Source organism: Vipera ursinii (genome assembly GCF_947247035.1).
Source record: "Vipera ursinii genome assembly, chromosome: 5".
In the NCBI taxonomy this organism is placed as follows: Eukaryota; Metazoa; Chordata; class Lepidosauria; order Squamata; family Viperidae; genus Vipera; species Vipera ursinii.
Window position 1 is genome coordinate 96916207 of NC_139518.1, and position 18709 is coordinate 96934915.

Genomic DNA, 18709 nt, shown 5'->3' on the forward strand with positions numbered 1-18709 from the left:
TGAGGTTTTCGTGGGTGTTTGTATGTAGATCTTTGGTCATTCGGGTTTTTTTCCCACGTAGAATTGAAGGTATAAGAGCAACGTTTCGACGAAATCTCATCCGTCATCCTCAGGCTGGTGGCTTCAGCTAAATGCTTGTTAACTATTTAGATTAGATTACCTTGCTAGGCCCCAAACATGGGACAAATCTTTATTTCCTGTTTCAGCCTAACCGAAGGCCATCGACAGGCAGTAGTCACAACAGTGACAGCTCATATTTGTGTAAATTTTAGATTGCTAACGAAGAATTAAAGGGAGACTGATATGCATTTCAAACTTATTTGTTTTCATCAGTCAGCCATACCCTTCTGAGATTCGAACCATATATGTATGTATATGTGTGTGTGTGTGTGTGTGTGTGTGTGTGTGTCTGTGTCTGTCTGTGTGTGTGTGTCTGTGTGTGTCTGTGTGTGTCTCTGTGTGTGTATAAATTATGCACAAACATGGCCCAAAGCCCTTACTATCAAAACTGAGCCATTTTGCTGCTGAATTCCACTGACATTCACTGTGGAGTAGCAAAAGCATTGCCAGATCCTGTTTGTTTGTTTGTTTGTTTGTTTATAAATTATTTAAATATTTAATGTCATTTTTTAAAAAAAGAATTTTGTTTTTAAACCACTCAGGAACACATCTTGTTAATGTCTATAGCACTGGTGATATTTCTACAGATAGTCCTTTCTTAGCACCCAGCTGAGGTTCTGTTAGACCCTCCCCACAAAAGCAGGTATTTATGACCTGGTTCGAATATCCAAGCCCCCTCAAAGTCCCATAATCACATTTTGGAATCTCAGCAACTAGTCCACTTTCATGACCACCATATTAGTTTAATGAGCGCTGTGTTTGCTTCACATCTGCTGGGGGAAGAAACCATATAGAATAACAGAGTTGGTAGGGACCTAGGAGGTCTTCTAGTCCAGCCCCTTGCTCAAGCAGGAGATCCTATACCACTTCAGACCAGTGGCTGTCCAGTCTCTTCTTAAAAGCCTCCAGTGTTAGAGCACCCACAACTTCTGAAGGCAAGCCGTTCCACTGGTTGATTGTCCTCACCATCAGGATGTTTCTCCTTAGTTCTGGGTTGCTGACTTGAGTTCATCATAGGATGACCTATATAATGACTGGCAAGATTTGTGACTGTAATTTTGGACTCAGTTATGGTCCTAGAGCAAGGGCTGATGGACACCCAGAATGTTCCTGTTGAACACTCAGAAAAGCTTGAGAGAATAACAAGATTACAGAGAGACTTAAAAGTTCTAAGCAATTCTTTTCATTGTTTCGTTGTTCATGTACCTTTTCCTTTCTATAAGGACAGGGGTCCGCGACCCCCCGGTCCATGGCCAGTACGGGGCTGCAGCATGCCAGCAAAGCCCCATCTGCCGGATGCAGGCAGCACACAAAACTACAGCCCCTCTGGTCCATGGAAAATCCTCACTCCACGGAACCGGTCCCTGGTGCCCAAACGGTTGGGGACCTCTGGACTAGGAGATGGGCAACCTACGGTAAGGATGTCCATGGAGCTTTTCAATCATCCAGGTCATGTCTGCCTTTTTCAAGAGGCAACTGGACCTCCTTTATTTTCCCTTGAAAGGCGTTTCGCTTCTCGTCCGTGACGCTACTTGGGTGAGAAGCAAAACCTCTTCAAAGGAAGACAAAGGAAGTCCAGTCACCTTTTTGGAAAAATGAAAAAAAAAAGCATCTTTGCAACTACGACAAGAAGGATGTTTTTCAAGAAAAGTGGAGCAGCAAACGTGATCACATTCCAAATCGGACGAGGCTTGATCTGTGCCCCCTTAGGGACTTTCCCATACCTGGCTAGAGATAATTAGAAAATGCGTCTGTATCTTTTGCGTGCAAAGCTGGTCCTGCGTCTCGAGAACATGCAATTGCACCCAAGAAAGAAGACAGAAATGTCCTGACACTCATTGTCTATAAATGGTCTTGCCAACATTTTCACCCTCAGGGGAAGAAAGGATTTTAATAGTCCATTCCATGATATCCAGCAGCTTTTTTTTTTTTTTTTTTGCAGAGGAACTGCTACTGGATATCTTCTATTAACTGCAGTTAATTTTGGGGTCAGTTGGCTTGTAATCAGAGCACTTGTTAATTCCAATTTGGTTTGCAAGAATACACACCGAGCACTCTACAGTCACTTCAGGAAATGTGGTTAATTTCCTTTTTGTCAGCAGCCAAGAGTCCTTGTAAGATTGCAGGGGGATATAAAAGTGATAAATACATAAACAAGCAAGAAGCAAAACAGATCACCACGTAGTGCTACGGATGGATGAATTATCCATTTTACTTTCTTTCACAATCAAATGTCTGGTTTTGATCCTCCATTTCTGAACAAAGAAATATGCTGGTTATTTTAATCCTTGACCAAAGAGAGGGGAAAAAATACTATATCTTCTGTCTCCCATAGAAGCTATCAATAAAAAGAGGATCTTGGACACATTAAATCCAGAGCCTAATCATGTAACCTGGGATTTTTCACTAGTCAAATGAATTGATAAGATTCCTAAGGCTTGATCCTTGCAGCTTTCAATTGGTATCAGAGTTGTGCAAACTGGATCTAATTTGGATGTTCATAAACATTTGGAAAATTCTTCTTATTTGCCTGGGATGCCCAAATCTTTGGAATAGAATAGAATAGAATAGAATAGAATAGAATAGAATAGAATAGAATAGAATAGAATAGAATAGAATAGAATAGAATAGAATAGAATAGAATAGAATAGAATAGAATAGAATAGAATAGAATAGAATAGAATAGAATATGGAATAATTTAGACTAGACTAGACTAGACTAGACTAGACTAGACTAGACTAGACTAGACTAGACTAGACTGGACTAGACTGGACTGGACTGGACTGGACTGGACTGGAGTGGACTGGACTGGACTGGACAGGACTGGACTGGACTGGACTGGACTAGGATGGAGTATGGAGTATGGAGTATGGAGTATGGAGTATGGAGTAGAGAAGAGAAGAGAAGAGAAGAGAAGAGAAGAGAAGAGAAGAGAAGAGAAGAGAAGAGAAGAGAAGAGAAGAGAAGAGTTGGAAGGGACCTTGGAGATCTTCTAGTCCAACCCCTTGCTCAGGCAGAAAACCCTATACTCTGCATTGAATTTGTTTCATTTCTGGACCACTAAAACACTTGCACAAAACCCCTTTAATTTAATCTTTGCTCCAACATCATTTCATTCAATCACTGCGATGCTCGAAAGATGAAAAATATTTACAGCAAGTGTAGCCAATATGAACTACAATATCTCTACAGGTGCCTATGGACATTTTTAAAGTCCCATTTGGCTAATGAGTCTTCTATTAGTTTAACTACAATTTAAAAAACCCTCCCTTTTTACGACCCTGTAATCCCTTAATTTGGGGTAGAGTTGGGGCGACTGGATGGAGCATAGCGTTTGCTGGCCGGATGCCCTTCCTGATGCCTATGTGGTACTCACAGCAGATATTTTCTCTTTGCGCCCCAGGAGAGAAACATCTGCCCCTACTAGGACTGAACTCTCAACCTTCCGAGAGGGAGGCAAACATCTTCACCACTAGGGCACCATGTCACTCCTCATTGCTTTAATCACAATATTAGATGAAAAGCTTACACTGAATAGGAAACTCATGTTGAAGTCAGTGAACGGTGCCCAAAGCCAAAAATATGTTTTAATTCATAAGCCTTTGGATATATGTAAAGCCAACCCCTCTCTACATCTATCCTAACACCGTCATTCTTTTCTTTTCCTCTTTGAATCACTAATCACTGTCCAGGAAGCAACTTCATCCTTGGTCTTAGTGCAGAAACACCCGACTGTGAGTTAAACACAAGCCAGAGATGTTTAGCCTATTGTCGGAGGTTAGCAAAACCTATTTTCCTTTTAGCAATTAGATCATTCGTATGAATAATTCAGGACTCTTCGATCTCTCATTTCACTGTAATATCAATGCTGGTATTTTATATATATTGATAGATAGATAGATAGATAGATAGATAGATAGATAGATAGATAGATAGATAGATAGATAGATAGATAGATAGATATTCCCTTCCTTTCTCCTTGCCATATGTCCCAGCTCACGTTACCTTGCTTGAATATTCTGCTTGCTTCCTTTCGGGGGTGGGGTGGGGGGGTGCAGCTCTGAAACATTTATCAAGTTGGCTGATAATGTCTTGAGTCCCCTTTGATCAACTACAAGAGCTCTAGAATAACCGTCCATTCAGAAAGATGAACAGACTGAAACAATTACTCAGAATTAGAGTGAAGAATGAAAGTCTTTGTGAATAAAGAGGAGGGGGAAAACAATCTAGGAAATTACTTCTTTTTATATTATTGAAGATGGGATCTTGAAAGTGGCCGTAGTTATTTGCAGAAAGAATTCCTTCCTTCCTTCCTTCCTTCCTTCCTTCCTTCCTTCCTTCCTTCCTTCCTTCCTTCCTTCCTTCCTTCCCTCCTCCCTCCCTCCCTCCTTCCTTCCTTTCTTTCTTTCTTTCTTTCTTTCTTTCTTTCTTTCTTTCTTTCTTTCTTTCTTTCTTTCTTTCTTTCTTTCTCTCTCTCCTTCCTTCCTTCTTCCCTTCCTTCCTTCCTCTAACATGATTTCACGAGTTTATTCTATTCTGTTCTGTTCTGTTCTGTTCTGTTCTGTTCTGTTCTGCCAGCATTTGTACATATTAACAATTTCTATTCATTAGAAAATTTTCTACTACGGAAAACAAACACATCTACTTGATACAGAGGCTTTTGTCAGAATAACAGAATCAAGATCATGATCATTAAGATCATGCTTTTTCACTTGTTGCTTGTTTGTACACTGAGAGCTTATGCACCGGAGAAAAATTCCTTATGTGTCTAATCAGACTTGGCCAATAAGGAATTCTATTCTTAATAGAATTGCGAAGGACCTTGGTCGTCTTCTAGTCTAATCCACTCCTCAAGCAGAAGACTCTACGCCATTTCAGCCAAGACTGTCCAGTAAATCTTCTTAAAAACCTACAGTGAAGGAGCACCCCCAACTTTTGAAGGCCAGCCATTCCACTGGTTAACGGTCCTTACTGTTAGGAAGTTTCTCCTTAATTCCAGGTCGCTTGTCTGCTTGATTAGTTTCCATCTATTGTTCTTGTCTTGCCTTCTGGTGCTTTGGAAATAGGTTGTCCCCCATCTTCTATGTAGCAGCCCCTCAAATATTGTCACCCCTCGTCCTTCTTTTCACTAAATTAGACATACCCAATTCCTGCAACTGTTCTTCATTTATATATGACTTGCAACTATTCACTGCACTCTCCCTATATCCAATCCCTCTCTTTCGGTCTTTCACCCATTAATACTCAAGTCCATATTCCTCTTTCTAACATTCCCTGCAAATCAACGTGGCATCAGAGGTACACAAAAGAACAAGAATGCCTCTAATGTCAACACCAGAACTGCTTGTACACTCACCCCTAAATTTTAACCAGCATCTACGAGTCTGAATGAATACACTAAGGTATTTTGTATCCAACATTCTGATTTTTTTCCAATTCAGCAAAGGGTGATCCTGCTTATTATTAGAAGCTTGGTAGTAATTCAAGGCAACAATGACCTGAGACTGCATGAAACATACAAAGAACAATTGCAGGAACTGGTTATGTATAGTCTAGTGAAAAGGAGGACCAGGAGTGACATGATAGCAGTTTTCCAATACTTGAAGAACTGCCACTAGGAAGAGAAGGGTCAACCTATTCTCCAAAGCACCCGAAGGCAGGAGAAGAAGCAACGGATGGAAATCAATCAAGGAGAGAAGCAACCTGGAACTAAGGAGAAATTTCCTGACAGTGAGAACAATCAACTGGTGGAACAAATTGCCTTTCAGAAGTTGTGGGTTCTGGAGGCTTTTAAGAAAAGACTGGACAGCCCATTTGTGAGAAATAGTATAGACCTCCTGAGTGAGCAGGGAGTCGGACTAGATGGCCTCCCAAGGTCCCTTCCAACTGTGTTGCTCTTACTGGAATAATCCTGAAGACATCTTTTAAGTGGCTTGATATGCTGCAAAGATCATTTTCCCTTATATCTCTGCAGACTAAGCTTGAAATGCTCCAATCCAGAAATTGATGCCTATCCGAAAAAATATATATTTTCTGAGAGTAGTACCTAGTGTAGAATATCCTCCCCACTTTCACACACTATATTTTTTTGATCAGATGTGACCTGTTTCTTTCCAAGATCCTTCCCTTCCTCCCGCTCTTTCCTTCTTCTGTTTTTTTCTTTCTTCCCCTTCTGTGCAATTAAATTTGCTCCAAGTCATTTATTTTTAAGTGCCTGGTATTAAAAAAAAACAGCCACTACCAATTCTCTAGTTCTGCTCTGCAGAGATGCAAATTATCAACGGTGTTGTTGTTACTTGGAAAAAGCTTTTAAAGAGGGTTTAAACACCTGAAAGGGTCAGACTTATTTATTTATTTATTTATTTATTTATTTATTTATTTATTTATTTATTTATTTATTTATTTTCAAAGTATTGTGAACTAGAATAGAGTAGAGTAGAGTAGAGTAGAGTAGAATAGAATAGAATAGAGTAGAGTAGAGTAGAGTAGAGTAGAGTAGAGTAGAGTAGAGTAGAATAGGATAGGATAGAATAGAATAGAATAGAATAGAATAGAGTAGAGTAGAGTAGAGTAGAGTAGAGTAGAGTAGAGTAGAGTAGAGTAGAATAGAATATGGAATAATTAGACTAGACTAGACTATTTTGAAAAGGGACACGGTGGCTCAGTGGGTTAGGACGCTGAGCTTGTCGATCAGAAGGTCGGCAGTTTGGCGGGTCAAATCCCGAGTGCCGCGTAACAGACTGAGCACCTGTTACTCGTCCCAGCTTCTGCCAACCTAGCAGTTCGAAAGCACGTAAAAATGCAAGTAGAAAAATAGGGGCCACTACGGTGGGAAGGTAGACACCAAAGGCGCATGGAACGCTGTGTTCCAAGCGCCTTTGGTGTCTAGTCATGCCGGCCACATGACCACGGAGACATCCTCGGACAAGCGCTGGCTCTTCGGCTTTGAAACGGAGATGAGCACCGGCCCCTAGAGTCGGAAACGGCTAGCACACATGTGCGGGGGAAACTTTACCTTTTACCTTTTAGACTATTTTGTCTTTGTGCCCTGATAGAGAAACATCTGCCGTTGCCTAGGATTGAACTCTCAACCTTCTGAGTGGGAGGTGAGCTTCTTCATTTCTAGCTCACCACGTTGGTCACCTTTAGCTACTAGGTTACTCCAACTAATAAATATTCTATGTGTGAAGCTGACATACACCCTTTGGAGACCCATCAGCTTCATATTGTCTTTATAAAAAAAGAAATACCAAAAAAAAAAATGGCAGTTCTGCTTATAAACATATGCTGGGCACGTTTCAAAGCCATCAACCTTTCAGGGAAAAAGTATGTCTAGAAATTCACCCTCACCCAGAGAACAGATGGGTGAAGGACCTTCAAGCTTCAGAATGCCAATAAAGATTATTTTTTTACCATGGAACCACGGAGCAATAGCGTCGGAGTTTCTTTCCAAGCCGGCCCGCCGTGGAATCTGGTCCTCTTTGAACCACTGAATTATGACTTCTCTGGACAAAGGCCTCTGGGGCCATTCCCATGCTTTGCTGCATTAAATTAAAAAGAAATAGAGGTTAAGGCCGCACAGAGAGGAGTTGCATAAGAAAAAAAAATAACAAACAAACTGCATCGTGGTTGCAAAATAAGAGGGACTTGGAAAAGAAGGTAGACAGGCCGTTTATTGTTCTGTTCGCAGAAGGTGACAATACTACTTTCCACCTTCTGTAAGCAAAGTGAAGCTGTAATTGGGTATTAAATCTAGACCCCCAAAGCAAGCCAGAAGCGAGCAAGGTCACCTGGGAAAAGCTTTTTCAGCATTTTGAATGAGTCATTTTCGCTATTCTTCCCATCCCGATGCTTTTGAAACACAAGGGCTGGCTGGCACCGATTAAAGTCACAGTGAGGAGGCTGTTTAAGGATGGATTCATGGTGACAAGGAGGTCTTGGCTGATGGGCAGTCGGGAAAATAATGAAAAGCAACAGCAACATCTGAAAAGGAACTCTTTCTAAAAGCCCAGAGCTGCTTTTTCAAGAGGCAACGGAAGCTTGTCCAGCCCAAGGATAAAAGACCCAGACGCAAACTAAGCAATGTGATATATGCACTGCAATGCAGCGAGCCATGTGCAGATCCGTACATTGGGGAGAACAAAACAAGCACTTCGTAAATGCATGGCACAACGTAAGAGAACAAACCCATCAGGGCAAGATTCAGCAGTCCATCTTCATTTAAAAGACAAAGGCCACACTTTGGAAGACAGCAAAGCCCACATTTTGCACAGAGAGGGCCAAATGGTTTGAAAGAGGGGTCAAAGAGGCCATCTAGGTCAAAACTGAACAGCCCTCTCTCAACAGAGGTTGGTGGGGAATACGACATCATCTATCTCCAGTCTACAACACGGTCCTTTCAGCAGTTCCAAGAAGGCTCCAAACCCATTTGCACCACTCAGGTGACCTTGAGGCCAAGTGGCCTCAATGACTCTCTAAAAGAATGCAAATGACCGGCTCTGTCTGCAAGGAGTATAAATCCTCCCGTTCCCCACCATCCAGTCAGAGCTGAAGAAGCTCCTTGGATGAGAAGCGAAATGTCTTCAAAGAAAAACAAGGAAGTCCAGTTGCTTCCTGAAAAAAAAACACCTTTGGGACAACGATGACTTGGATGACTGAGAATCTTCACAGACATCTTACTAAGAGCAGTGGGTAACAATTCTCTGTGTTATATTTATTTGTTTGTTTGTTCAATTTCTATGATTGTGTCAGCCCATCTCTGTCAATGATTCTGCGGTAGCTTACAGCTCATAAAATATATTACACCTTTCTCTTCTCTCTCTCTCTCTCCCTCCCTCCCTTCCTACCTCCTTCCCTCCCTCCCTCCCTCCTTCATTCCTTCCTTCCTTCCCTCCTTCCTTCCATCCTTCCTTCCTTCCTTCCTTCCTTCCTTCCTCTCTTTATATATCTCTCTCTCTTTCTTTCAAGAATGGAAAAAAAATATTAATCACTGTCCATCTTGAATACATAATGGAAGGAGGAAGCTTTAGAGTCCACAAGGTCAATAGTGTATGGAACAAAACTGTGACTCAATGTGGATGTTCTCCTACCACAAAGCCTCTTCCCAGAAGGTAACAAGGAAAACAGGTTGTGGAGAGGGTGTGTAGTGTCCCAGACAACCCCTGAGATATTGGAACACTGCTATCATTAAATTCCATGACAGACACTGTAAGAAGCCAAGTTGCTGTGTTATGAATTAAGAAGCTGAGGAAGAAAGAGATGGCTCATCCAGTCTGTTTCCCTTCTGGATGCATAGATTTCAACGTCGATTCTGTCCACTTTCATCAATAGTTTAGATCTTATTTTAAAATAGGCATGTTGCTTACGCCCTTCATGGCATGGGTCCAGATTACCTACGGCAACACCTGCGGCCGGTGTCAACTTCCCTCCGTCCAGTGCGCTCCCACAGAGAGGGCCTCCTCAGGGTGCCGCCGATCAAAGAATGCCGATTGGTGACCCCCAGGGGGAGAGCGTTCTCTGTGGGCGCGCCAGACCTTTGGAACCGCTTACCGGTTGAGCTCCGGACAGCCCCCGACCTTCGCTCCTTCCGGCGCGATCTCAAAACTTTCTTTTTCGAACAAGCTGGCCTGGTCTGACGGGATGGGGTTGGGTTTTTATAAATAGTTTTAATTGTAATATGTATTAATTTTAAGGGCATAATGTTTAATAATGGTTTTTTAATTTTTGTATAATATTTTTATTGTGTATTGCCCTGTTCACCGCCCTGAGTCCTTCGGGAGAAGGGCAGTATAGAAATCAAATTATTAAATTATTAAATTAAATTATTATGCATGTGTCAGCTAAGAAGTGACACAAAATGGAAGGGCAAGAATGGAAGGATAACTAAATTGACACGTCCACTTCAGATGAGGAAAGACAGCTAAGGTTTTTTTGTGAATTTTCAAAAGGGTCCCTGTTAGGATGTGAAGGCAAAAAAGATAGACGGGTATTGGAAACAACACTTAAATATAAATAAGAAGGCAAAGTCAACCCCCTTCCATTGTCTGGTTAGGAAACCCACCTGGATGTGGGTTTGGTTTGAGCTGGACCTGAAGGATGATTTGGTTTTGAAATGTTGCTAAATTATAGGATGTCTAAGTTTTTTTTTTAATAAAAAAATCCATAAAATAAATTTGCACAGGAAGTTCATAAGGAAAGTGTCTGTGGAGATTCTCAGTCATCCAGGTCACGGTTGTCCCAAAGGTGTTTTTTCTTTCCATGAGGCAACTGGAATTTCTTGTTTGTTTTTTTATATTGACCCAAATACATTCAAGTTTACAGTTTTCATCATTGTTGTGCTCTATTTCTGTAGAGATAAAGTTATTTCTTATATAGAGAGCAACTCCACCTCCTCTTTTGTTTAGTCTATTTCCTTTAAATAATTTAAATCCCTCTAGCTGTGTGTTCCATTTGTGGGTTTCGTCCCACCATGTTTCTGTAATGGCAACAATATCATATCCGCCCTCATTTACCTGAATTTCTAGTCACCCTGCTTACTGTTCATACTCTGCGCATTGATGTACAGACATTTGAGTCCTTTATGACTGACCCTGTGTTTACTTGCTACATAACTTGTGTGGTGCCTAAGTTCCCCTATTTTCTTAGATTGCCGGGGACTTCTGACTGAAGAGCTGAAGAAGATTCTTGGATGAGAAGCGAAATGACTTGAAAGAAAAACAAGGAAGTCCAGTTGCCTCACGGAAAAAAAAGCACCTTTCGTAAGGAAAGAGTAACTTCAACAGTCAGGAGAGGTGCAATGAGCCCCATTAGCCACGGTATTCTGACTGGCAAGCTCCAGGAGAATTTCCTTCTCAACTGTGGCTCCTGCCCTTTGGAACATTTTGCCTCTTGAGATGAGATGGACTCCCGCTTTTCTGACTTTCCATAAAGGCCTGAAGACCTGGCTCTGCCAGTTGGCTTGGAGTTCCAATGAGGGAGCATCAAAGTGGAGGTGGTTGATAGATTAACAACTGACCTGACTTCCCCTTCTACTCAACCAATGGAATGACTTGCCTTTATAAGTTGTGAGTGCTCCATCACTGGAGGCTTTCAAAAACAAATTGGACAGTTATTTCTCTGGAATGGTATGAGATCTCCTGCCTCAGCAAGGGGTAGGATTAGACCTCCAAAGTCCCTTCCAACTCTATTACTCTATGTTCTATGTAAGGTAAAGGTTCTCCCGCACATGCGTGCTAGTCGTTTCCAACTCTAGGGGCCGGTGCTCATCTCCGTTTCAAAGCCGAAGAACCAACGCTTGTCTGAGGACGTCTCCGTGGTCATGTGGCCGGCATGACTAGACGCCAAAGGCGCACAGAACGCTGTTACCTTCCCAACGGAGCGGTCCCTGTTTTTCTACTTGCATTTTTATGTGCTTTCGAACTGCTAGGTTGGGAGAAGCTGGGATGAGTAACAGGCGCTCACTCTGTTACGCGGCACTCGGGATTCGACCCACCAAACTGCCGACCTTCTGATCAACAAGCTCAGCGTCCTAACCCACTGAGCCACCACGTCCCTATGTTCCTACTCCCTCCCTTATAATTGGGGCTCAGTAATTGGCTCCTTACAGAATTTTATTTATGTCTTTTGTATAGTTTTTAACTTTTTAAGAGAAAAAACTGTATTTTGAACCGTGGTGGTGCAGTGGTCAGGGTGCAGTACTGGAGGCTACTTCTACTGATTGCCAGCTGCCTGCAGTTTGGCAATTCGATCCTCACCAGCTCAAGGCTGACTCTGCCTTCTATCCTTCCGAGGTCGGTAAAATGAGGACCCAGATTGTTGGGGGGCAATATGCTCTACTCTGTCAACTGCTTAGAGAGGGCTGCAAAGCACTGTGAAGTGGTATATGAGTCTATGTGCTACTGCTATTAAGAGTGTAAGCTGCCCAGAGTTACCCAGTGGTAATAGAATAGAATAGAATAGAATAGAATAGAATAGAATAGAATAGAATAGAATAGAATAGAATAGAATAGAATAGAATAGAATAGAATAGAATAGAATAGAATAGAATAGAAAATGGAATAGAATGGAATGGAATGGAATGGAATGGAATGGAATGGAATGGAAAGAATAGAATAGAATAGAATAGAATAGAATAGAATAGAATAGAATAGAATAGAATAGAATAGAATAGAATAGAATAGAATAGAAAATGGAATAGAATAGAATGGAATGGAATGGAATGGAATGGAATGGAATGGAATGGAATGGAAAGAATAGAATAGAATAGAATAGAATAGAATAGAATAGAATAGAATAGAATAGAATAGAATAGAATAGAATAGAATAGAATAGAATAGAATAAGGAATGAATAGAATAGAATAGAATAGAATAGAATAGAATAGAATAGAATAGAATAGAATAGAATAGAATAGAATAGAATAGAATAGAATAGAATAGAATAGAATAGAATAGAGCTGGAAGGGACCTTGGAGGTCTTCTAGTCCAACCCCCTGCTCAAGCAGGAGAACCTATACCATATCAGACAAGTGACTGTCTAGCCTCTTTTTAAAAATCTCTATTGATAGAGCGCCCAGGATTTCTGGAGGCAAGCTGTTCCACTGGTTAATTGACCTCACTGTCAGGAAGTTTCTCCTTAATTCCAGGTTGCTTCTCTCTTTGGTCAGTTTCCAAGCATTGTTTCTTGTCCTTCACTCTGGTGCTTTGGAGAATAATTTGACCTCCTCATCTTTGTGGCAGCCCCTCAAATACCAGAATACTGCTATCATGTCTCCGCTATTTATTCTTTTCTTTAGACTAGCCGGACCCAAGTCCTGCAGCCGTTCTTCGTATGTTTTAGTCTCCAGGCCTTGGATCATCTTCGTTACTCTGATTTTTTTTTTCCAAACTCTCAACATTTCTTTTGTGATATGGTGACCAAAAAAAAAGGTGGCCAATAAATTTTACTAACAAACAGGTAGGTAAAATGAGGAGCCAGATTGTTGGGGGCAATAAGCTGACTTTGTAATAATGCCGTTTGGGGGGGGGGAAAGCCCTAATAAGCAGGCATATACATAGAATGAAGGCTATTGCTAAGCACATTGATTTGTGCTTTAAATTGTAAGCCGCCCTGAGTCTTCGGAGAAGGGCGGGATATAAATGGGATTTTTAAAAAAAACAAGCTCAGAGAACACCAAGGTCTCTCCACAGTTCCACCTTGATCTACCAATATTCACTTCTGTTGGTAAATTAACTTTCTGATGAACCAAATGTTCCTTCTACCTGTTCCCCCCACCCACCCCGGCCCTGATAGCCAGATGACCTACCTGTCTTTAAGGTACTTTCTTGTCCAAAGAGCTTTTACTCCTGGCCACCACAATATTAACTGCGGCACAGCAATTGCATTCTGGCCTGACAGTTTTCTCTAGTCCTGCACTCTTGTCTCTTTCACGACTTATTATCTCAGATGTGTGATTTACAGAGCGCTGCACCTGTACCCTGTACCTTGGCCTCTCCACACCATTCTTAATTTTAAATGTCTTGTTACCTCCCTCCAGATGGCTTCTTTTCAAACTGAAACATCTCAAGTGCCTGGGGACATGGATAGTCCCAACCATGCTATTAGTATCTCCGAAAGAGCACAAGGATTTTCCTGGCAGAGTTTCCTAGTAAGAACGAGGGCAGAATCAAAGTCTCTCACCCCTTGGTTTTCCTCAGCTGCAGTGGACAGAGAAGTTACTACTCTCCAGCACCAAACTTTAATCGTCTATAAATCTATACATCAATGCAATGAAACATGAATTTGGGCAAACTCCAGGAAAGAATCTAGGACAGCAGAGCCAGGCATGCTAGAGTCCGTAGAGTTGTAAAGAGTCAGACAAGACTTAATGACTGAACAGCAATAGAGTATCTCTCCACACAGAGCTATCTAACACAATGCAAGCAAATAGACTGTTCGGTTTATCTGTCCATTGAAAATCAACAATTGGAGTCCATTGACCCAATAGGACCAAACCCTCCTCTTTCTACTTCTGCAAGCAACCCTCACATTAGTTGGCTACCAGTTGTCTTCCGGGTGAGATTCAAGGTACTAGTAATGGTGTTTAAAGCCCTACATGGCAGGGGTCCGGAGTACCTTAGGGAACACCTGCTGCCGGCATCAACTTCCCTCCGCCCTGTGCGTTCCCACAGAGAGGGCCTCCTCAGGGTGCCACCGATCAGAGAATGTCGATTGGTGGCCCCCAGGGGGAGATCCTTCTCTGTGGGCGCCCCAGAGTTATGGAATCAGTTACCGGTTGAGCTCCGGATGGCGCCCGATCTTCGCTCCTTTCGCCGCAATCTAAAAACATACTTGTTCGAACAAGCCGGCCTGGCCTGATGGGGGATTGGTGGGGTTTTTCACTGTCATTTTATTGGGGTTTTAATATGTATTGATTGTTTTAGTGGGCATGTATTTAATCATTTTTTAATTTGTGTAATTCTGTATTTTTATTCTTGCCCTGTTCACCGCCCTGAGTCCTTCGGGAGAAGGGCGGTATAGAAATATTATTAAACTAAACTAAACTAAACTAGTTCCATAGAACCCCCAGTTTCCTGGAGTAGGTTTAAGTTAGGGATCCGCTATAGCGACGAGGATCACAATAGCAATAGCACCTATCTTCACGGGGATTTACAGCCCTCTCTAAGTGGTTTACGGAGTCAGTGTGTTGCCCCAACACTCTCTAAGCAGTTTACAGGGTCAACAGGTTGCCCCCAACAACCTGGGTCCTCCTTTTACCGACCTCGGAAGGATGGAAGGCTGAGTCAACCTTGAGCCGGTGAGAATCGAACAGCCAACTGCAGGCAGCCAGCAGGCAGCGGAAAGAGCGTGCAGTACTGCATTCTAACCATTGCGCCACCATGGCTCATGTACTTATATACTCAATCATGGAGTATAGCAATAATCCATGATTCCATTTTTTTAATCCCTCGCTCCATGCATCCATCCCTAATTTTGACTCTCTGGCCCCAATTGAAAACAATCAATAAGTAGGATCTTCCCAATTGTTCAGCTTTTGAGCTCTTTCTTTCAGGATAATCATAACCATAATCATAATAGTAAAGTTGGGACCTTAGAGGTCATCTAGTCCAACCCCCTGCATAGGCAGGAAACCCTATAACATTTCAGACAAATGGTTGTCCAGTCTCTTCTTAAAAACTTCCAGTGTTGGAGCATTCACAACTTCTGGAGGCAGGTTGTCCTACTGGTTAATTGTTCTAACTATCAGGAAGTTTCTCCTTAGTTCTAGGTTGCTTCTCTCCTTGGTTAGTTTCCATCCATTGCTTCTTGTCCTACCTTCGGGTGCTTTGGAGAATAGCTTGACTCCCTCTTCTTTGGGGCAGCCCCTGAGATATTGGAACACTGCTATTATGTCACCCCTAGTCCTTCTCTTCATTAAACTAGACATACCTAATTTCAGCAAGTGTTCTTCATACGTTTTAGCTTCCAGTCCCCTGATCCTCTTTGTTGCTCTTCTCTGCACTCTTCCTAGAGTCTCAACATCTTTTTTACATTGTGGTAACCAAAACTGGATGCAGGATTCCAAGTGTGGCCTTACTGAGGCATTGTAAAGTGGTATTAATACTTCTCCTCCCATTCATCCGAAATCCCCTTTTATTAGAAAACCATTCAAGATGACCTTGCGCTGAATATAGTACGGAAATCAGTTCTAAATTCCATTTTTCTTTACGGAAAGGCAAACCAACCTGACAGGTGTCACTACATCCAAGGGTGGGATGGTGCCAGAATTGGCGAGCTTGGTTTCCTGTTCGATATTCAAACCGGCTGCCTGGAACAAATGACTTAGATCGGCCACTTTTCCTTTACGGATGGCCCGTAAGGAATGCCTCCGATAGTCATCCCGAGCTTGGCGAGCCTTGTGGCTCCTTTCTTCATCTGCAGCCTTGGAACGGCGTACTGCAGGCATGAAAACAGGAAGGAAGGAAGGAAAGAATCATAAATGTCTCCCTTGTTTGGCTTTTTCCTTTGAATTACAATCGTCTATAATCAGTAAAAGGTAAAGGTAAAGGTTCCCTTGCACATGCGTGCTAGTCGTTTCCGACTCTAGGGGCTGGTGCTCATCTCCGTTTCAAAGCCGAAGAGCCAGCGCTTGTCTGAGGACGTCTCCGTGGTCATGTGGCCGGCGTGACTAGACGCCAAAGGCGCACGGAACGCTGTTACCCTCCCACCGTAGCGGTCCCTGTTTTTCTACTTGCGTTTTTACGTGCTTTCGAACTGCTAGGTTGGCAGAAGCTGGGACGAGTAACAGGTGCTCACTCAGTTTCGCGGCACTCGGGATTCGACACGCCAAACTGCCGACCTTCTGATCGACAAGCTCAGCTTCCTAACCCACTGAGCCACCGCATCCCTCTATAATCAGTGGTAGGATTCAAATGTGTGAACAACCAGTTCTCTGTCTGGATGCCCCTTCCGGAAGTCCATTCCAGGCCTGGGCAACAAAACATTAGCTACCAGTTCTGCCAAAGTGGCGCGAACTGGCTGAATCCCACTGCTGTCTATAATGGTCTGTGAGAAGAACCTTGGGATGCAGGAGGAGGAGGAGGAGGAGGAGGAGGAGGAGGAGCTTCTACAGCCCAGACAACCACCATATAACAGATGTTTTGGCCTTCCAGGTGGAAAAAAAGGCTAAGTAACACACCTTAGTGGTGATGAAGCTATGGTGGAGAATGGCAGCCAGGTGGTAAGTTTGAACCTGTAGACCTTTCCCAATCAAGGAGAAGATACAGGTCAGCCTTCCCAAGAAGACCAGGCAGAAAACAGATCGGATGAGCTCATTCAACTTTATTGTATGGCTTCATTAACAGAATCTTATAAGCCCAAAAGTATAAATCTCTCACCATCTCAGTTTGTATCCTGATAAATTAAGGAGGATCTTTTCTGAGAGTCTTTCTCTGCCTGCTGTGTATCTGCGGGCTCTCCTCCCTCCTTATCTGATCGTTCCCTAGTCAGCCTCTGTTCCCCTCCGTCTTCCCAAGGTCATACGCACATACTATCATGCCACAACATTACCCGCTTGTGCTCTGGAAGGTAGAAGCTCAAAAGTAAACCCACAGGATCCAGAAGGAAGCTGAGGAAGAAAGATCAAGCTCCCCACCTCAAGTGGAGCCTGCTTAAAGGACACTGAGTTTGCCCGCTTTACTCTCTGGAGCACGATAGAATGGGGGACATTTGCAAAGTTATGAAAGTTTTTAAGGATCTTCAGACTGAGCAGAAAAGGCCACAGATATCTCAGATCCGGAGAAGAGGAAGTGTCTCCAATGAGTTCTCTGGAAATTAGAGGCAAGGAAGACGAGAACTGATTTTAAGCTTGTATGGTTTCGTTACCGTAAGTTTACAAGAAAGATACTTGTGTTGGTACTCATTACTTGGGTTCCATGCCTCAAAGGGCTCACATCGAGATATGAGATGACATCCACATAAGAAAACCAAATTTGGTCTAGTGATTAAGGCACTAGGCTAGAAAGCAGGAGTTTGTGAGTTCAAGTCCCACCTTTAACCATGAAAGCCAGCTTTGGGACAATCACCAAGAGATTGTGAGTTCTAGACATATAAATAATTCATAAATATGCAGAATCTCATTCGGTAGCAGTAATCACCGGCCTTGGCCAAAGCTTGGTAACTAAGCAGGGCTGGAGAATCACAAGCATCCTGGATGCTGGGAACAAACCAGTGATACATGATCACCAACAAAAAATTGCAATAATACAACTCGAAGCTTTGCTTTTATTTTTCTATACGCCGAGCTACCATATTAAGATTTGTCCAGGAAGTAATGTTTCCCCAAAGTCAGATTGAGCTGAAAAAGCTGCTGAGTCAGGCCTCAGATAAGGTGGCGCTGAAGCCTCTTCAAATGGAGCTGAAGCATCGGTCTCAATGCACAAAGAGCAACGCTCTTGAAATTGTTCAAAAATCGCTCATTTCAAGCTCTATTGCAAAGACCTCCCGCAGAGTGGATGGTTAATAATCTGGGACTGTAATGGGAAGTTAATCGATAACAGCACCAATTGCAAAATAAAAGGAAAAGGCTTTGTAGAATGCCTTTTTCTTTCTTTCTTTCTTTCTTTCTTTCTTTCTTTCTTTCTTTCTTTCTTTCTTTCTTTCTTTCTTTCTTTCTTTCTTTCTTTCTTTCTTTCTTTCTTTCTTTCTTTCTTTCTTTCTTTCTTTCTTTCTTTTTCCTTCCTGCCTTCTTTGCTTCTTTCCTTCATTCTTTGCTTCTTTCCTTCATTCTTTCTTTTTCTTTCCTTCCTTCCATCCTTCCTTTTTTCTTTTCTTTCATTTCTTTCCTTCCTTCTTTCCTTTCCTTCCTCCCTCCCTCTTCCTCCCTCCCTTCTTCCCTCCCTCCCTCCTTCCTTCCTTCCTTCTTTCTTTCTTTCTTTCTTTCTCTCTCTCTCTCTCTTTCTTTCTTTCTTTCTTTCTTTCTTTCTTTCTTTCTTTCTTTCTTTCTTTCTTTTTCCTTCCTGCCTTCTTTGCTTCTTTCCTTCATTCTTTGCTTCTTTCCTTCATTCTTTCTTTTTCTTTCCTTTCTTCCTTCCATCCTTCCTTTTTTTCTTTC

General features: G+C 42.3%; 1 protein-coding gene across 1 annotated transcript in view; it reads right to left on the bottom strand.

Annotated features, from left to right (window-relative positions):
• Positions 1-18709, bottom strand: part of SH2D4B (SH2 domain containing 4B) — a 79892-nt gene that overhangs the window by 20562 nt on the left and 40621 nt on the right. Inside the window, exons 5-6 of the mRNA XM_083364248.1 lie at positions 15843-16053; positions 7535-7662 (exon numbers count right to left, since the gene is read on the bottom strand). Of these exons, the coding sequence (XP_083220374.1) occupies positions 7535-7662; positions 15843-16053 (339 nt within the window). The remainder of the gene's footprint in view (positions 1-7534; positions 7663-15842; positions 16054-18709) is intronic.